At 40.4% G+C, this 20,977-nt stretch overlaps 1 protein-coding gene across 1 annotated transcript in view; it reads right to left on the bottom strand.

The window, feature by feature from the left end:
- NRAP (nebulin related anchoring protein) overlaps nt 1-20,977 on the bottom strand; it is a 151,171-nt gene that overhangs the window by 76,972 nt on the left and 53,222 nt on the right. Inside the window, exons 11-17 of the mRNA XM_089653065.1 lie at nt 20,838-20,954; nt 17,385-17,489; nt 14,347-14,454; nt 11,283-11,390; nt 8,995-9,093; nt 4,620-4,724; nt 662-769 (exon numbers count right to left, since the gene is read on the bottom strand). Of these exons, the coding sequence (XP_089509191.1) occupies nt 662-769; nt 4,620-4,724; nt 8,995-9,093; nt 11,283-11,390; nt 14,347-14,454; nt 17,385-17,489; nt 20,838-20,954 (750 nt within the window). The remainder of the gene's footprint in view (nt 1-661; nt 770-4,619; nt 4,725-8,994; nt 9,094-11,282; nt 11,391-14,346; nt 14,455-17,384; nt 17,490-20,837; nt 20,955-20,977) is intronic.

The raw sequence follows: 20,977 nt of genomic DNA, 5'->3' as shown, positions 1-20,977 counted from the left end.
AAAAGAAACTCAACAGCAATGCCCCAAATGCCACCAGGGCAGAAAGCTAGGGGATGTGATATAAACCCAACAGAGGACCAAACACTTTCCTGTTCTCTCAAAAATCTAAAAAGAGTTTGGCACAAGTTACACTGGGCTAGTACACTCTTAATATAATAAGGTTGATAAAAGATTCCTATCAAATAGCTCATGGCTTGCCTATAAACTGGCCAGGGTTGGGTGATCATTGGCTCCTTGCATACCTTTGGAGCAGTATATGTAAGGAAAATCTTTTCCTGTCTGTACCTGCCTTGCTATGCTACTGGGCTTGATGGCAGTAACACATACCAGCAAAGCTGTATTTAGCATGGTCATGCAGATGATGTTAGGAAGATCCTCCACCATCGTCCTGTACAATGGCTGTGATATAATTATACTTGCTAAGCATGTATGTTTATGTTTATATCCTCAGCAGCCATCCCTGGAGCAAATCAGTTGGTAAGGAAAATCCATTTTGAGCCACTGTTTTATTTCCCTGACATTAATAAGTCAGAGATGTCCGTAGAGATCACTGACACTCTGCAGATATATTATCATTGCCCAATTGAACCATTACTGGATAGATCTGGGAATGATCATTTCTACAGTCATAAAGAGATTTTCATCTCCAACATTCACTTACATCACTTGCAAGGTCTCCTGAAGCTTTGGCAGAGGCGATGGACAGAGAATCCATTTTCATCTCGAACTTCTGACCTTTAGTCTTCTGCCATTCTTCCTTGTACTTGTTCTACAAAGGAGGATAAAACAAGCAGAATTGGTGTCATCACAACCTTCCCAACCACGTTGACTGTCAAAGACTGTCATTTCAAGCTTGATATATAAATGTCTCATATCCATGTGATTATTGCTAGAGATGAGAAAAATATAGTTATTTCCTTGCCAAAATTTCAGCTATATAAAAAATATTTGGCAAGATGTTTGGCATTTTCCTAAATGCAATAGAGTCAGCGAGGAAGCTGAAATTAAGGTGGTTTTGGTGTTTTCAAGGGTGTAGTGAGTTTTTTAATCACTCCTGAGGATTACAGAAGCTCCTTTCACCTATCCTGGACCTGAATTCTTCAAAAAATTTGGGTTTTTTTAACCGCACATGGAGTACAGCTAGAAAGCATTATGGTGGAAGCTCTTGATCACCATTGATCAGTCCTGGCATGGGTGATCACATGGCCTTGTTAATAAACAAAGAAAGGTTAGTGACATAGTTGTGTTAAACAAAACTCAGCAAAGGAGACATTGTTATAGATACATTTTAAAGATAAATTCATTCAGCAGTGCCATATGATAAAATTAGAGACTAATTTTGGAAAGACTTTGCAAACGTTGAATCATTCATTCCAGGTTCCCCTTTATTGCCCATTCCTCATCCTTATTTATTTTCACTGCGACCATATAGGTGACATTTCTTCCCCTCATACCACAAGTATAAGAGGCCGCAAAGGTATTCTGGAAGGGAAATGACTTAACTACTTCAGCCTTAGTACCTGTATACCCCTTTTGGGCAAGGGCATTTTTTACATTTGACATTTCTACTATAAGCCTGTTTACTCTATAACAGCCTTGTCATTGCTTAAGTATAATAAAATAATACATAAATTGTTTTTTCAGGGGAAAAAATTAGGCTCTCTTTTGACAATATTGTCTTGAAAAAATATTTTATTTACTATGTAATCTATAGACAAAAATATATAAAAAAAATAAAATATGCATTTATTGTTAAAAAAGTTTTACCGTATTAAATGTACACATTTTATTCCATAGTATGTCCCATTTAAAATGACACCTAGGCGATGTTTTTGGTTGAAAGCATGTCAAAGTTAATTGCAAATAAAATAAAGACTTTTTTTTTTATTTCGAGCATTTTCTTTTTGTGTGACACAGAAAAAATATCAAAATTAACAGAAAAAAAATACATATTAATATTTAAAAAATAGAAATGAAAAAGTAAGCAGAAAAATAATTGCTAAGGGGTGAAGTGGAGAAAGGAGGTGATTAGTGCTGATTAGTCTTACAGTGGTAGTAAACCTGACGTAAAAAAAAAAAAACATTCTCTCTGTAAGGTAATGTAATAATGTGCTAGCGTGCATCACATACTAACACATTATAAAAGGCTTCCCTTTGAAAAGAAGCCCTCCTGTAAAAGCTCACAGGGCTTCCATCTTTACCTGATCTTCTGTCCGGGTTCCTGGTTTCGGCCACTTTAATGGCCTGGCCGCGATGATGTCACTGCCGTGCATGTGCGTGGGAGTCTCAGTCATGGTGCAGAGCTCTGAAGGAACGGCACAGGTATGCTGCTCCTTCAGAGCGCATGCGCCAGTGTTGTCACCGGCTGCAAAGATACTGAATTTCACCTAAATAGTGCACATTTAGGAGATATTCCTTGTACCTACAGGCAGTGGTGTATTTAGGTTTTGTGCTGCCCAAGGCAACACAAAAATCATCTGCTCCAACGGACACCAACTAACACCCCCCCTTCCCCCTCCTGCGGAGAGAGTCCCCTCCTTCCCGGCGATAGAAAGAAAGACACTCCTCTTCAAAGCTCCAGGCATCCCTGTGAAGGGAGTCAGGCTCTACGTACACCATCAAGCAGCCTGCAGCCTCTCTTGGATCCCACCTGGTTCCCATGGCACATGTGTCCCTTCTTTCATCCCTTCTTCTGAGGGGAGGTGCTGCCCCCCTGAAAAATGCCTCCCTAGGCAAGTGCCTTGTTTGCCTTGTGGTAAATACGCCCCTGACTACAGGTAAGATTTATTATAAGTATCCAATGGGAGTTCACTACCACTTTAACCAAGGGGTCAATAAGGGGGTAAATATTTGATTTGTAAGGATTCTTTAACTGATGTCATATGCAGATCAGTGGTTAAACTTCAATCTATAAATGATCAAAACAATATTGTTGAATTGTATTTACTCAACGACACTTGCAGACTATCTGCAAGTGTCATTTTATACAGGGACAGCTGCATTTTGACAGAATAACATTTGGTTGTGTAATACAAAGCAATCCCAGCTTGCTTGTGACAGTTGGACATTTTATCAAGGGGAGTGGTGGTTGGGCAAAAGGATATGGATGTAAGAGATGCATAAAATGTTGTTGAAGTTTTTTATGACATATGCTTCTGTTTTAACCTCCTTGGCGGTATGATTCTTTCCGATTTTTTGTGCTGAAAGCGGTACCATTTTTTTGCATGGAAATATGTAGTTTTTTATTGTAGGCCTGTAATTTTTAGGAATAACTTACTGAAATCTGTCCGAACAAGAGTCTAGTAAACATCCCGGGTAGGATAAAATTTGAAACACGAAATCATAAATTATAATTTAATAAATAATCATAAAAAATAATAATATAATAATAATAAATGTAATTCAATAATATAATCAAACCAAAAACACTGAAATTTGAAATACAGAGGCAAATTCGCACATCGCTGAGCAAGTCGCAAAATCGTTTTCAGTGTCTGATGACGAATTTCCCCACAAATCATTATCACTCAATTCTGCAAGTGGTTCTGATTTACTATCGCTGTTCTCTAGCTGATCTAAACCCGCTTTTGACGTAAAGGGACGCTTTTTGAACGCCATGGACTTTTCTCAGTTTCCAGGCAGAAAGAACATTCAAAATGCAGGCAGGGCACAGGACAAAGCAGTAGGGAACAAATATATGTGAAATGCATTGAAACAGCAATGACAGCAAAAATGAAATTTTTTAAAAAATTCAAATTTCCCGCCGGTTCCGGCGCCCGTACATCCCGACGTCACAGGGACTGGAACACAGAAGCCGGATGCCGGCATCGGGCGGAGGAGATGGCCGGGGACGCTGCAGGGGACACATCGCGGGAGCGAAGGACAAGGTAAGTGCTGCAGGGACCCCCAGAGCAACGCCGCATGGTAAGCCCGAGTGTAGCTCGGGGTTACCGCTCTTGGTATAGAAATTTTACCCCGAGCTACACTCGGGATTACCGCTACGGAGGTTAAAATCCTCAAGTAGTTAGAGTAACATAGGGACCACAAAAAAAAAATACAAAAGCTAAAAAATAAAAACTGGGAGTTCAAGATATAAGGAGAAAATATACGTATATAGTATGAGAGTCCATATTATCAATCAGAACTTCAGTTTACCTACTATGGTGGCTCTGTCCCCTCCTCAGGCACCACCATTATGGCACATGCACAGATGCCAAGCCTTTGGGTCCTGGCACAGCACATCAGCATGTCTGTGCACACAGGCGATTTTCTGCACAGATGCAAAGACAGAGGAGGTTTTGGATCAACCTGGTAGCAGTGTTTGCGCCTGCTCAGGAAACTCCACAACTGTACAGATGGCCAGGGAATCCAGTGCAGATGTGCTGCAGGGCTTTCTCATGAACTGAGCCCTGCGGCAAATGTGCGCATGAGCAGAGGGTGGGGAGAAATTCTCACTTAAAGCTCTTGAAAAAGAAATCAATTTATATGAGAGGGAGGGAGGGTTGAGGGAGGGTTGAGGCAGGGCAGTATTACATGTCCTTTAGGGCAAAGATCAGCTTTAAGGTAAAAAAAAATAGCTTGAGTAAATTTCTGTACATCATATCAGTTCCAGTACTTACCTCACTGTAAAGTTCAGCGTTGGCTTTTGCTTTTTTTATTTCCGGTACATCCTGAGGAAGTGTATAATGCATTTTGGATTTTTCATACTCTGCTCTATAATTCAACTGAAAAGAAAAACAAAAGACAAAAAAAATTTAATTTGTTACCTCAACATTTCATATTCCTGATATGTGCCTGCTGTACCACATATGTGTGTTAAAAAGTATCTTGTCTGATGTATTGCATATCTGGTGGTCATGCTCGAGGCTGCTTCATTTTTGGTCTTGTGTGTTTGGCCTCCTTTTCACCTTGTTCCATCTCTCTATACGACGGGATGCTTGGTATGCTTTGCTTCATTGTCCCATACCGGGCCTCTTGGCTCACCAGCAAAAGTTGTCTTCCTATTTGTTTTTGTCGGCCTCTAGAACAATTGCTCAGGCCTGGAAGAGCCCGTTTGTCCCTCTTCAGGGGATGCGGGATCGTATGACCTCTATGATGCTCAATGAACAGATGTCGAGTATCTGCAAAGACTCCCAATGTAAATTCTTGAAAATATGGGAGCCGTGGTTGCAATATACCTTTCCCTCACTCCCCCCGGCTAGCCTGGGGATGTGATGTTGTTCAACTTTGTCGTTCTTGGATCCCTGCTCTTGGTTTGGCTATCCTTTTTTCGTTTGACTTCTCCTTCCTTTCCCCCCTTTTTTTCTCTGTTTGCTTTGGTGTGGCAGTGGATAGTCTGAGTTATTATCAGTGTTATATTTATGTTTTGTTATTTAAGTGCCATTGATGGCCCCTGCATGGGCATATCTTTTGCCCTGTTGGTGTTAGAGAACTGATTTCTCTAATTTCTAGTTCCTCTATGTGCAATTGATAGCCCCTGCGTGGGCGTGATTTGTTGCTCCTGTGTTAATTGTTATAAATGAATAAAAAACCATTGAAATACAAAAAGTATCTTGTCCTCTTTGTATAGCTTCCTTAATGTGAAATACAGTCCCTCTGTTTTCCTATTTCAAACTGCCCATGCGGTCAGTGTGGTCACTTTTCTGACTGTGCTGAGAGACCAGCCTGCCTTTTCTCCAATGATCAGACTTGTGTACCCCCTGAACAGCCATTCACTGGGGAAGATCAGTGTACTGCTGTTTCTCCATCCCCAGCTCTCTAAGCCCCTTATGCAAGTACAAAGGTCACAAAAAAAAAGAAAAAAGGTATTTATATTAAATATAAATATATATATATATTTATACATATACACACATACATACAAAGAAAACCCCTTCCCATTTCCCATTTCTTTACACAAGAAAGGTGAAGGCTACAAGAAGATCGGCAAAGCTTTACTTATCAGTCAGAATGCTGTAGCAAAAGTGATACAAACATTTAACAAAGATGGAACTGCAACCATCTCACAGGGACGCCAAAGCCATCCACAGAAGTTAACACCTTGACAGGAGTGTTTTCTGATAAGAAGGGTTGAAGAAATTCACCATGCAAGTTCACTGCAGTTAGCTAAAGCAGTAGAAAGCCAAACTGGGGTGATTGTTTCCCGTGATACTATACAGCATACACTGCAGAGAAATGGCATGCATGGGTGTCATCCACGAAGGAAGCCTCTCCTAAGGCTCATGCACAAAAAAGCCTGTCTAGAATTTTCCAGGGCCCATGCTGAAAAAAGTAGAAGACTACTGGGACTCTGTACTCTGGAGTGATAAGACCAACATAAATGTATTTGGAACTGATGGCTTCAAACTGTATGGCGTCGCAAAAGTGATAAGTACAAAGAAAAATGCATAGTGCATACAGTGAAACATGGTGGTGGCAGTGTCCTTCTGTGGGGCTTCATGAGTGCTGCTGGTGTCAGTGAGCTGCATTTCATTGATGGTATCATGAATTCACAGATGTACTGCTCTATATTGAAAGAGAAGATGCTGCCATCGCTCCATGCCCTTGGTCGTTGTGAAAAATATAGATATTGTAATATGTCGCCAACTTGTTCATTCCATTCCTAGAAGACTTGGTGCTGTCCTTACAAATCATGGAGGTAATACAAAATACTGGATGGAGTAGTTTTTGTTGTGGGGTGTATTCATTTTTCCATCAACTAATTTGAGTAAAACTGAAGATTTTGTAATCCAAGTTAAATTATTATCCTTACTTTCATGTAATGAGCTAAACAAATGTTCTATAAAACTTAGTTTTATAGAAATTTTGGAAATTGTTCTTGTATTTATTGAGATATTAATTAAAATCTTACTTTTCAAAAGGAGTGTACGCATTTATGCTGAGCAATGTGTGTGTGTGTGTATATATATATATATATATATATTGTATATATATATATACACATACATACATACATAAACACACACTACATTGCCAAAAGTATTGGCACACCCCTCCAAATCATTGGATTTAGGTGTGTTAAAATCAAGCACCTAGACATGCAGACTGCTTCTGCAAACATTTGTGAAAGAATGGGTCGCTGTCAGGAGCTCAGTGACTCCAAGCGTGGTCCCGTGATAGGTTGCCACCTGTGCAATAAGTCCATCCGTGACATTTCCTGGCTACTAAATATTCCACGCTCAACTGTTAGTGGTAATAACACAAAGTGGAAGCAACTGGGAACAACAGCAACTCAGCCACCAAGTGGTAGGCCATGTAAAATGACAGAGCGGGGTCAACACACGCTAAAGCGCACAGTGAGAAGAAGTCACCAACTGTCTGCAGAGTCAATAGCTAAAGACCTCTAAACTTCATGTGGCCTTCAGATTAGCACAACAACAGTGCATAGAGAGCTTCATGGAATGGGTTTCCATGGCTGAGCAGCTGCATCCAAGCCTTACATTACCAAGTGCAATGCAAAGTGTCAGATGCAGTGGTGCAAAGCACATCGCCACTGGACTCTAGAGCAGTGGAGACGTCTTCTCTGGAGTGATGAATCACACTTCTCTGTCTTTCAATCCAATGGACGTGTCTGGGATTGGCGGTTTCCTGACTGCATTGTGCCAAGTATAAAGTTTGGTGGAGGGGGATTATGGTGTGGGGTTGTTTTTCAGGGGTTGGGCTTGGCCCCTTAGTCCCAGTGAAGGGAACTCTTAAGGCATCAGCATACCAAGACATTTTGGACAATTTCATGTTCCCAATGTTGTGGGAACAGTTTGGGGATGGCCCCTTTCTGTTCCAACATGACTGCGCACCAGTGCACAAAGCAAGGTCCATAAAGACATGGATGAGCCAGTTTGGGGTGGAGGAACTTGACTGGCCTGCACAGAGTCCTGACCTCAACCTGATGGAACACCTTTGGGGTGAATTAGAGCAGAGACTGCGAGCCAGACCTTCTCGTCCAACATCAGTGCCTGACCTCACAAATGTGCTTCTGGAAGAATGGTCAAACCTTCCCATAGACACCCTCCTAAACCTCGTGGACGGCCTTCCCAGAAGAGTTGAAGCTGTTATAGCTGCAAAGGGCGGGGCCAACTCAATATTGAACCCTACAGACTAAGACTGGGATGCTATTAAAGTTCATGTGCCAATACTTTTGGCAATATAGTGTGTTTGTATATATATATATATATATATATATATATATATATATATATATATATATATATGAATATATATATGTATTCATATACATACACACACACGCTGTACCAAAAGTAATGCAAAAGTGGGCATAACTGTTTTATTAACTTACATAGGTTGTTCAAATGTCACATGTTGGTTGAGTAACTCTTCCTCTATAGTAACTCTTCTTCTTTTTCATTGCAGGTACATAATGGATTCCAAGCAGAAGCAATGCCCCATTTTTAAGTTCTTGATGAAGGAGGGTTGAAGACTACAGAATGTTTACGGGAATGGCACCATTGACAAGAGTCACTAATGAAAGACATTGCTCTTGTCAATGGTTTAATTTCCATAAACATTCTGTCACTTTCTGTGGATGTCGGACAGCCTGGACCCCTCTTTCATCAAGAGACTGCACATTGCTTCTGCTTGGAATCCATTATTTACCTGCAATGAAAAGGAAGAAGAGTTACTGTAGAGGAAGAGTTACTCTACCAACATGAACATGAAATTGGAACAACCTATGCAAATTAACAAAAAAGTTATGCACACTTTTGCATTACTTTCAGCACATCCTGTGCGTGCGTGAGTGTGCGTGTGCGTGCGCGTGCACGTGCGTACGTGTGTCTAACATAATCACCCCAAATTGTATCACTATAGACTTGTAAGCGGTGAGATCTACTGTGGGTGGCCCATGTCCATCTTTCATCCTTAACCCCTCCAGCAATTTGCACTTGGCATTATCAGCCCTGCGCACAGAACGCGAGGGATTTAGAGTGGGGATCTGCCGCACACCTTATCAGCAGACAACACAACACACCAGCCACTTACGTCGCTCAGCTGCTGGGCATTGACCTTGGCCTGCACAATCTCCGGTGTATCCGTTACAGAGCTGTACTTCAACTTGTCGATGCTCTGACGGTAGTGTACCTGCGGGGAAAAACGGTCATTTGAACACGGAACACTACTAAAGAGGAATTAAATTGTCTGGCGGACTTTCTAATCTAATTAAACACAACAATTTTCCTGGACGTGCGGCTCCGTCTCAGCGAGCTTCGCTCTGTTAAAAAAATAATGGATTCAATTAACATTCCTGGCGTTATGGCTTGTGGGGGAAAAAATCTCGTGTCATTCTTCTGCCTCCTATATTTTATATTAATAGCAAAGTTAAGTGGAATGTGACACATTACCTTTCAATTTATTATTATTTTTTACATGAAAAGGAAATATATTTTGGATTTTTATTGTAACATTTACCAGAGTCATCTTGGTGACAAGTCTTCCACTTTTTATTTGTTTGCTGTTCCATATATTAACTAGTTCACCTCTCTATACCCTTTATGGAGCAGAGCAATTTGACATTTCCGCTCTGGGCCTGTTAATTTAGCAAAAACCTAGGATATGACAATCTGGAAACAACAAACATATGGTATGCCTGGGTTAACGTGTGTGTGGGGCCAGCTTGCAGTACGATTTGTAAAAGCATCCGGTGCAGTTTCATTTAGCTGTTCAGTGTGTGTGGTTCCAATGCAAATTGTTAAAGTGTATGACAGTAAAAATCACACCTGATCCGGGCTAAAAATCATACCTTTTTTTTAAATCACACTGTAGCAGACTCGCATATACTGTGACCATAGAAAACGATTTTGGTGCATATGTCATGCAAATCGAATGCGGTTCAAAATGTATCCAATTCACCTATATGTGAACTGGGTCTTATACACATAGTAAAGTTTATAACAAAGTAATACATTTATTATATATATATATATATATATATATATATATATATATATATGTATTACTTTTATAATATATGTTTTATAATTAATAATATTATTATATTATATATATTATAATATTATATATATATATAATAAATGTATTACTTTGTTATAAACTTTACTATGTGTATAAGACCCAGTTCACATATAGGTGAATTGGATACATTTTGAACCGCATTCGATTTGCATGACAGTATATGCGAGTCTGCTACACTGTGATATATAAATATAAAAGTAATACACATATATATATATATATATATATATATATATATATATATATATATATAGATAGATAAATATATATATATATATACACACATTTAAAATATACACAAACAATATATACATATAATTCAATTTAGGACAAACAAAGCTTTCCTTTTAGTAGTACTGTCCTGCCAACATGATTTTATTTTTTATGCAACCCATAGATGAAATATATAACAAAACTACTTTGATTAATGTTAGTTTAAAAAATAATGTTACTGAAGGTATAAAGTGTACCTTTTATAGCATTTGTTATATTTAAAAAGACACTACAATTATTTGGATGCTAAAAAAATAATGAACAAAATAAATAAAAATGGAGAGAAGTTTAATATTAAAGTCTAAGTTTAGTTAAAGTGTTACTAAACCCACAACAGTAAAATCAGTCTGTATATGCAGTGAAGCATGCTTGTTATACTCGCTGTGGAACCTAAGGATTCATTTGAATGGGCTGAAATCGCATCAGACCACACCAAAGGTAGTGCATGCACTGTTTTATAAAATGGACAGCCACTGGATCGTATGATATCACTGCACCATGTGACCGTTGCAGGCAAACGCACTGCATTTGGGGTGTAATTAGGTTAATATTGACACCCGCTGCAGATAGCAACTATGTAAATAGTGTGTTTACTGCAGTTTCCTGCACAGTGTTCTGGTGTGAACTAGCCCTTAGTCAGGGATTCCTGACTGACAAGTGAATGTAAAGAAACACCCGCTTATCTTGCAGCTTGCTACAAAGTTACAATGTACAGTCTGATCACTGAGGGGAGAGGAGACTGAGGAAATGCTTTCCCCTTCCTGCAGCAGACTGATCACATCATCTCTGCCTAGACAAAGTCACTGGACTGGAGCTCAAGGACAGCTTTTGCAATGGTAAAAAGTGGAAAGTAATACTGTTCCTGTATACTGCAACATGTCAGAAAATATTACATAAACCACTGAAAATAATACATGATTCCGACTAATTCTGCATTTCTTTCTCTGGAATCTCTAATAATATTATCATTTTGGAAAGTGTCATTTATACAGAATCATTAAGAGCAGATATGTGCTGGGACTTACATCCTTCAATGGCTCCAGCTTCTTGGTGGTCTGGTAAGATGGGGTGAGCGTAGCTGGGTAATAATATTCACCGTCAGTGATGTCATCCTTGTCTGACTTATAGGACAACTGCAGGACACACAGATTACAGTCACTCACATAGCTTTCAATAGAAATGAACAGATACGTGTGGCACATGCCAATACTGGAGAGTCATTTGTTGCATTATGATATGTTTTGCTTAAACAGGCACAAGCTCAAAGCTGCAAATGCAGCCATCCTTTCCATAATAGGTATGTTTTGTTTTTTGGTTTTTTTTAGAATTAGCATAAACATTTAAAGGGTTGGATGATTGTGCTAAAGGGTTGTTGAAGTGCTTTATTATGCTCCAGCAGAGACTCCATAAACGCCAATTATCATAATTATATTTATACTTCCAGATGATAAGATTCCACATCTTGACAAACAACATATTACTAAACAGAATGAATTTAGGTTTGATAGACACCAAATATGATATCAATCCTATGTATGCTTCTCTTGGGAGATATAATGTGTCCCATCAGCTTTATGAAACTTGTGACACAGGAATGTTTGATGTCTATTATTATTATTATTATAATATATTTCCCCCTTCCTTTAGATTGTAAGCTCCATGAGCAGGGCCCTCACATTCATTCTGTACTGAAATGTATTGTAATTGTACTGTCTCCCTTATATTGTAAAGCTCTGCGCAAACTGTTGGCGCTATATAAATCCTGTATAGTAATAATAATACTGTATAATAATTATTATTATACAGGATTTATATAGCGCCAACAGTTTGCTCAGCACTTTACAATATAACGGGAGACAATACAGCAACCTTGAAGCTTACAATCTAGTGGATTGGCATCTTCCTATACATCAGCATGACCACTTTTTATGAAGGGTACAGTAAAAATTAGGAATCTAAATAAAATTTAACTAGATAGTATATCTTTGTCAGTATAGATCACTACCCACAGTCTGACAGATGTGTATTTTTTCAACTATTCTCCAGACATGGCATTTACAACATGACTTCATTAGCAGCTGTTTAAAGATTGGGGTTTTAAAACAGCATAGCTTTGCTTCTAGTTTAGAATGATTGTATAATACTGCTGCATTCCTTCATAGCTTGCTTGTGCTTTTTTTTTTAAAAGGTGCTTCAGTAAATATGTCACCATGCCTGGCTGCCTAGCACACACATGAGATTTAAATCTGCCCATTTTGTCACTGACTTGTGCATTTTGGGGAAAATGAGCGTGACGCTGTGTCCAGTACCACCCTTCCCCCATTTTTTTCACTGAGCTTGGGGTTCATAAGTCCTTATTATCATCACAGTATCCAAAGTCTAAATAATGACATGGCAAATTAACTATTTTTCTTGAAAACTAAAAAGGACACAGGAAAATCAGGTTTTTAGAAAACTATTGTTACATTCTGTATAGAAAGGGATTCCTTAGGGTAAGAGCAGTTATGTTTTGGAATGCCCTATGGCATACAGTGGAAAAATCACTAGTGGAATTTAAAGTGATTTTTTTTCTAAATAACAAGCATGTCATACTTATTTGCTCTGTGCTATGGTTTGGCACAGAGCAGCCCTGATCCTCCTCTTCTCAGGTCCTCTGATGGCGCTTTTGGCATCTCCTCTTCCATGTGCCACCATAGTAAGCTGCTTCCTATAGTGGCACATGTGCAGGCTCAATCCTGAACCAGGCTGTTTGTGTCTATAGACCCCGCCCCCTGCTCTCTCGTCACTGATTTAATTGACAGCAGCGAGAGCCAATGGCTCCCACAGCTCTCACTGACTCCAGTGAGGAGGCAGATAGAGAGCAGCACCACCTCTATTGGGCACAGTGCTGGATCGAGATCAAGCTTAGGTAAGTGTGACGGGAGTCACTTTGGGTGGGGGGCCCATGAAATCCACCTCACTTTGGAGAAGTGGGGAGACCCCTGTCTCAGCTCCTCATATCCCTCTTATGTGTAAGTCACCCTGTGCCTGTTAGGGGTACAGGGTTATCTGTCCTAATATTGGGGTGGGGGGGTTGTTGATTGTTTGATGTTATGTGGTTGCATCCCATTGTTCTATTGTGTGTCTTGCTTGGTAGCAAACTATTATGGGATGTATGTGTTTATGGGTATTAGCTTAGTGGGGGGGGGGTGTCTCCAGCAGCCCTCTCTCCTGATGGGACTGTCTGTTGGTGTGAAGTTTGAATACCTGTGTGTCTCTTGTTGCTAAGTGTAGATTGCCCCGCCCTGTGTCCTTATGCAGGGAGGGGGGATTTGTCCCCTGAGTGTATAAAAAGCCAGTTCGAGTTTCAAATAAAGAGTTCCATGTTCAGACAGACTGGTGTCGTCTAGTCTTGTTTGGTCAGCTGTAGTGTCTGTGGTCGGTGTTCGGACTGGGAAGCGGTATGATAACAGAAGTACCCAAGCGCAGACTGGGTGGGTTCCATTACAGTAGGTGTTTGGGGGGCCTGGGGGAAGGAGCTAACAATAGAAAGCATTTTACCTTATAGCAGAGAATGCATTTGGGTAAAAAAAAACTTCAGACTTTACAATCACTTTAATGCCCATCTATGAGCCTCCATGGGAGCTAATCAGAACTCTACTGCATTGCACATGTGAACATGCTATCATTTGGAGTCAGCAGAGTGATGACTCATCATCAGTGTGCAGCTCTACTGTCCAAGCTGTGATCCTGCTGGTCTAGGATCTGGCTGTGTTGTCTGCCAGGAATGCCTGGATCACAAGACTGGTGTAGAGAACCTGGCAGAAAGATTCCCATCCAGCCCAGAAGCAGCATCTGCCATATTCCCAGACGTGATGCTTATCCCAAGGTAGAGCTCACCTTTGCAGCATCATCCAGCCCTGTCCTGGAACCAATGCCACTTTCAGGAGTCCACCTCCTGTATGGGGGATAATAGCCCAGTCATCCTAATAGCTACCCAGCATGGTTATATGAGCTCATTGTCAGATACCTGTGTGTTCATTGGGCCATTGCTTCCACAAATAATTCAGTAATCTGGTTGACTACTGGTTGGCGGTTGAGGGTACTCACGTTGCTGGCAAGATTCCCAGCCTTCATGGCATGTATCATGCGCTGGTCCATCCCCACGCCATCATAGTGACCCTTCATCTGAGTCTGGTACTTTTCCTTATACTTCAGCTGCAGGTGGGGAAAAATATATAAATAAAATATAAAACCTCCAAGGATTCAAATGAGATCTGCAGTTTATAGACCAATGTTAGCGAACCACAGCTTAATTATAGGTAAGAAAAAATACTAACACATTGAACTAAAAATTATCTTTATCTGAATTCAAAAGTAATTTATTAGAGCTTTTTAATTTTGAACTGATTTATTTGTGTAATGATTCATTCACTGAGAGTGTCCCTTTCATGGATTGCTGTAAACGCTATGTGAATTCTTTGTTCAGAGTCTAATAAGCTTCTGGACATTGCCAGAAAACATGAAAACTGAGGTCCTTATATTAGTTTTTTCTCATGTATATTCTTAGATTTTGTTGACTGCCAATAATTTACTTTCTGAGACTCTTATTTTCTTTTCTTATTATTTATTACAATTCACAAGCAAGGTGTTTATATTCTTATTATATGTTGTCAAGTACCGTACCCTTTTATTTGTATTCTGTATTGTTCTTTTACATTCTACTTGCAGGGATTCCCTTCTTATTTTGTCTGTTTTATTGTAATAATGTATTTCTATATTAATATCTAAATCCTAATAAAAATGTTTCAAAACAAATTTAATCCACAAAAGTTACATTGTATCTCTAGTCAAGACAGGTTATTTTTGATCTTTGGATAGAGTTAGAAATTTCCTGCCAAGGGAAAGGTTATTATTATTATTATTATTATTATTATTATTATTAATAATAATAATAATAATACATGTTTTATTATTAAGGGATCCCCTTCTTATTTTTTAATCTAATTTTCTTTCTGAATCATTTCTAAAATCCAATAAAAAATATTTCAAATAATTTAATCCACAAAAGTTACATTGTATCTCTAGTCAAGACACGTTATTCTTGTAGTTTGGATAGAGTTAGAAATTGCCTACCAAGGGAAAGATTATTATTATTATTATTATTATTATTATTATTAAAGGATCCCTGACATATTCTTTATCTAATTTTCTTTCTGAATCACTTCTAAAACCCAATAAAAAATATTTCAAATAATTTAATCCACAAAAGTTACATTGTATCTCTAGTCAAGACAGGCTATTTTTGTTGTTTGCATGGAGTAAGAAATTGACTATTCAGTGAAAGATTATTATTATTATTATTATTATTATTAATAATAATAATAATAATAAATTAATTAAATTAATTTATTATGTATTGTGCCCTGTTAGTAACAAAACAGAAAACAAAATTAAATCTCTCCAACGTGAGGGAAATCCACTTAGACAGCCTTTACAGTTGTCACTGAAACAGCTGTACCCATTGGAAGCAATCCCACCCGCTCCATTTTCAGTGACCATTGTAAAATTTTGGATTTTCACTCACTTTCTGTCTCACTGACCATCATGATGAGGACAAACTGTGAGGCTGAATCACTCCAGCTGGGTTACAGACAACAATGATAAGCTTGCAGGGATTCCAACCCCTAACCCCTCCATCCAAGGGTATATATATATATATATATATATATATATATATATATATATATATATATATATATATGTATATACACTCACACACACACATATATATACACACACTCACACACACATATAGTATACTGTATATACAGATTTCAGTGCTAGGATCTCCCTGCCATGGTTCTTGCCCACCAGTTGATTTAGGATGTCTTATCTATCTTTTTGTGTTCTTGCCCACATGGGAGTTGTACATGCCCTCGCCAGCTTTCGTGTATACTCTCCCACCTAGGAGTTTTGAATTTCACCACCCACCTTTGTTTGTTCCATACATTCTCCATTATATAAAAAAGATAAATTCCAACAGTGATAATGGGCACAGCAGATGTTCAAATCTGGGAACTCAGCAAAGGGATGGTAGGAGCAGCTCATAATGGCCACAGCATATGTTCGAATCTGGGAACTCAGCAAAGGGATGGTGGGAGCACCTCATAATGGGCACAGCAGGTATGCAGACCTGGAAACCCAAGACACAGATGGTGGAAAACCATTATAGACATCAAGTGTATAGACCTGGGGACTCACAGGTATAGTAGGAACTCTTTAATGGGCACAGCCGGTGTGAAGACCTAGAAACTCAGCACATGGATGGTGGGAACCCATCATAAGGGGCACAGCAGGTGTAATGACCCAGAAACTTAGCACAGAGATCATGGGGACCCTTCATAATGGGAACTTCAGGTGTACAGACCCAGGAATTTAGCACAGATTGGTGGTAACCCCTTATTAAAGGCACTGCAGCTGAGAAAATCTGGGAACTCAGTGCAGGGATGGTGGGAATCCGTCATAATGGGAACAGCAGGTGTGCAATCCAGGAAACTCAACGCTGAGAGTATCCAAAAGGTAGAAGAAACTGTCAGGGGGATTTAAATCTCATCTAAAAAAATGGTCAGAAATACGGTTTTGGGGAGGAGTACCCCTTCAAAAAAGTTCTACTTGTACAACACAACAATAAATTGTGATTAAAACAACCCATGAAATATTATTCATTGTAACTGAACGCGCAGAATGGAAACTCCCAAATCCTCCCAGAAGAGGTAAAATCTGCAAACAGGAGCGAAAATAAAATTTCCTCTCCAGAAGGAGAAATTCCCTCTGCTTTACAAGAGCGATGAGACAGTACAGTAATTAACAAGAATTAATGGAGTGACTCCCCCTTAGATAACTCACCGGGGAGGAATTAACCTTAATTAAGGAGTGAAAACAATGGATTAAACAAGTGTTTGTGGGGAAGAGGCAAAAGAAATTGTGTTTGTTATAACAGCATGTTCTATATCAGGGGTGCACAGTTCGGGAGGTGTATAGAAGCCTCAAGGGCCACAGCTTATCAGCTATTAACATGGGTTGTTCCCTGGAGGAGATTTGTGAGGTTTATGCAGATTGGGGACAGCCGGGGATGCAGTGCTTACATCGCTGGTGTACTTGGAGAGCTTGTTAACATTCTGGAACTGGGGGGTCTCACAGTAGTTTATGCTATGTCCTTTACTGTGCTCCAGGTCCTTCTTGTATCCCACCTGAAAATACAGAAAATATTTTATTCTAAGTGACAAGGCTCCTCTGGTGCAGAGACTGATGTGACTGGCTCAGCGTTCTCTGTACAGCACTACAGAATATGTCAGAGCTATAGAAATGTATAATAGTTATAGTGGGTGACCAGGGACGGACTGACAACTCATGGGGCCCCTGGGCAATAGGGGATCATGGGGCCCCGTGTCCTTGCCCAAACTCAAAAAAGCCTATGAAAAAGGTACCAGGGGCATCTCATGGGGCCCCCTACTGACCCTGGGCCCTTGGGCACTGCCCAAGTTTCCAAATGGTCAGTCTGCCCCTGTGTGTGACTTGCAGTGGGGATATTAGAGTGTAAGCTCCTCTAGTACAGAGACTGATGTAAGTGTGATTTGTACAACACTACAGAATATGTCAGAGCTATATAAATGTATAATAGTTATAGTGTGTGACTTGTGGTGGGGACATTAGAGTGTAAACCCCATCTTGTACAGAGACTGATGTAATATGATTTGTACAACACTACAGAATATGTCAGAGATATATAAATATACAACAATAATTGTGACTGTAGTGGCAACATTAGAGTGTAAGCTCCTCTGGGGCAGAGACTAATGTGACTGACTCAATGTTCTCTGTACAGCACTATGGAATATGTCAGAGCTATATAAATGTATAATGGTAATAGTGTGTGACTGTGGGGAGACATGAAAGTGTAAACATGATTTAAGTGTTCTCTGTACAGCACTGCGGCATATGTCAGCGCTATATAAGTATATGGTAATAATAGTGTGTGCAGGGCTGCTGTTAGAAAGCACAGGGCCCCATACAGCCAACCTGACAGCCCTCTCCTCCCCAAAAAAAACTGTGCTTCAGTTATGAATGAACACAGTGAGTGATCGGTAGTGATCACTCATTGTGGTTATTCAGGAAAGGAAGGGGCTGGTAAACGTGACATACAGTATTTATCAATCCCTTCCCCCACTCTCCATCCTGAAGGATCCTATTATGTGCTTGCAGCTGCTGGTAAAAAGGAGGGAATCTGGCAGAACTGTGGGGATGGGGGCACACAGGGGGGCCTGGGCAGTAGGGGGAAATGGATGGTCCACAGGGAGGGTGCAGCGGGGGGCAATTACTGAAACCAATCCCCCATAATGCTCCCTCTGCAGAAGCTGAAAACCATCAGGAGGGAGAGAAGAAGAATCCGGCTTTCAGCTGCTGCAGAGAGGGCCATACATGAGATCGGTTCTAGTAATCGCCCTCCCCCCCCCATGCTGATCACCCTCCCTGCCCACATCCAATTCATCCAGCTGCTTGGGCCCCCCGTTTGCCCGAGCCCCGTACAGGAGTACTGGTGTTAACCCCCTTATCCATAGCCCTGAGTGTGTGACTGTAGAGGGGACATTAAAGTATACATTTTTTTGTTTATTTAAAATCTTGCAAACATACAGCTTATTAATAAAAGCATATTTACATATATACAAAAAAATAAAATAAAAATTAATATCTAACTATATAAATACACAAAACCAAACAAGCTTACATCAGCAAATAACAGAAAAGAAAACGTCTTTTTTCTAAAAAAAATAACATAAATAGAACTATATACAAAGAAAAATAAATTTTATTATACGAAAACTTACTAAATTATGCAAAAACCAACCAGGGGCGGACTGACCATTTGGGCTCTCGGGCACTAGGGGGCCCCATGAGATGCCCCTGGTACCTTTCATAGGCTTTTTTGAGTGTGGTTTGAATGTGGGTGATTACTCAGGGGCCCCATGATCGCCTATTGCCCGGGGGCCCCATGAGTTGTCAGTCCACCACTGAACACAAACCTATCCCCACCTAAACACCCCCTCAGGCTAAGAAATGATTAAACATTTATTCCATGCATGCCACCTTTTTTAAAAATCTGATCTTACAAAAATCTAGGGGACATGAAAGGACAGAAAGAGAAGCCACACTCCCAGAGACTGACAGACAGCAGCTACGGGGACCTGACATTCCTCCACGCCTTTGTCCAGGCTCCCAGCCGTCAACCGTCCTTCTCAAGACCCCGAATCTTCCCAACCTCACCCAGAATGTTGTGCACCACCACCTTGACAGGAAGGACTTTTCTGTGAATGAAAACCTGACACTGTGCATTCCACATGAAGTAACGGACTACTAGGCTAACTAGAAAAATGTCTCAAAATCAAAGTCCCGGTGAGTCTGAAAGGCTCCGTAAGACCACTCCGCGTAACTCAAGCGGGAAAGGAAAGGGATACCCAGAGCCCCACCCACCTGCTTTTACACTTCTATATTGAAGGGGCACTGAAGCAAGAAATGGTCCATCGTCTCCTCCACCCCACCACACTCCACTCTTGGACAACCAAGGTTCTCGGCAGAGTAATGCTTCAGGTTGCCCTTCACATAGAGTCTGCCATGGAACGAGAGCCAGGCCAAATCCCAAAACGTTAAAGGAATTCTCCTCAGATTCATCAAACGCAGACCCTGCCACATAACAGGGCCTGGGCAATCTCTCAAGGCCAATGGCTCTCTAAATGCAGATTCAACAACCCTCCTCTCCAGGACCTTCCTAGGAAGAGACTTAATTTCCTCTGCCGTCCCTCGCCATTGCCGAAGCATTTTCAGGCATGGGGCAACATAAGTCGGGAGCTTACCATGTTGGACCCTCAGGCTTTTCAGGGGACATTAAAGTGTAAGCTCCTCTAGTACAGAGACGGATGTAAGTGTTCACTGTGCAACACTGTGGAATATGTCAGAGCTATATAAATGTATAATAATAGTGTTGGACATTAGAGTGTAAGCTTCTCTGGTGCAGAGGCTGATGTGACTGGCTGAGTGTTCTCTGTAGCACTGCAGAATATGTCAGAGCTATATAAATGTATAATAATGGTAATAGCATGTCACATATGGTGGGGACATTAGAGTGTAAGCTCTTCTGGTACAGGGAATGATGTGGCTTTCTCAGTGTTCTCTGTGCAGCACTGCAAAATATATCAGAGCTACTGTATCGGGGCGGACTGACCATTTGGAAACTCGGGCTCTGCCCGAGGGCCCGGGGTCAGTAGGGGGCCCCATGAGATGCCCCTGGTACCTTTTTCAAAGGCTTTTTTGAGTTTGGGCAAGGACACAGGGGCCCCATGATCCCCTATTGCCCGGGGGCCCCATGAGTTTTCAGTCCGCCCCTGTACTGTATATAAATTTATAACAATAATAGTGCATGACTGTGGAGGGGCAATAGAATGTAAGCTCCTTTGGTGCTGACTGGCTCAAAGTTCTCTGTACAGCATTATGAATTATGTTAGAGCTTTACAAATGTATCCCACTTTATCTTTAATAAATCTTACCTCGCTGACCAGTTTGTTCACATTTTGAGCTTGCTTCAGGGTCAGGTTGTCATCAGTGGTCAGAGTGTGGTAGTGGGCCGCCCCTTTCATCTTGGAGAGATCCTTCTTATATTTAATCTAAGGAGGAAATCAGACTGTCC

This window comes from Staurois parvus, unplaced genomic scaffold (genome assembly GCF_062004578.1).
Source record: "Staurois parvus isolate SC_StPar_1 unplaced genomic scaffold, SC_StPar_1.0 ptg000697l, whole genome shotgun sequence".
Classification (NCBI taxonomy): Eukaryota; Metazoa; Chordata; class Amphibia; order Anura; family Ranidae; genus Staurois; species Staurois parvus.
The sequence above is the reverse complement of the archived record's forward strand: the minus strand, read 5'-3'. Positions and strand labels throughout refer to the sequence as shown.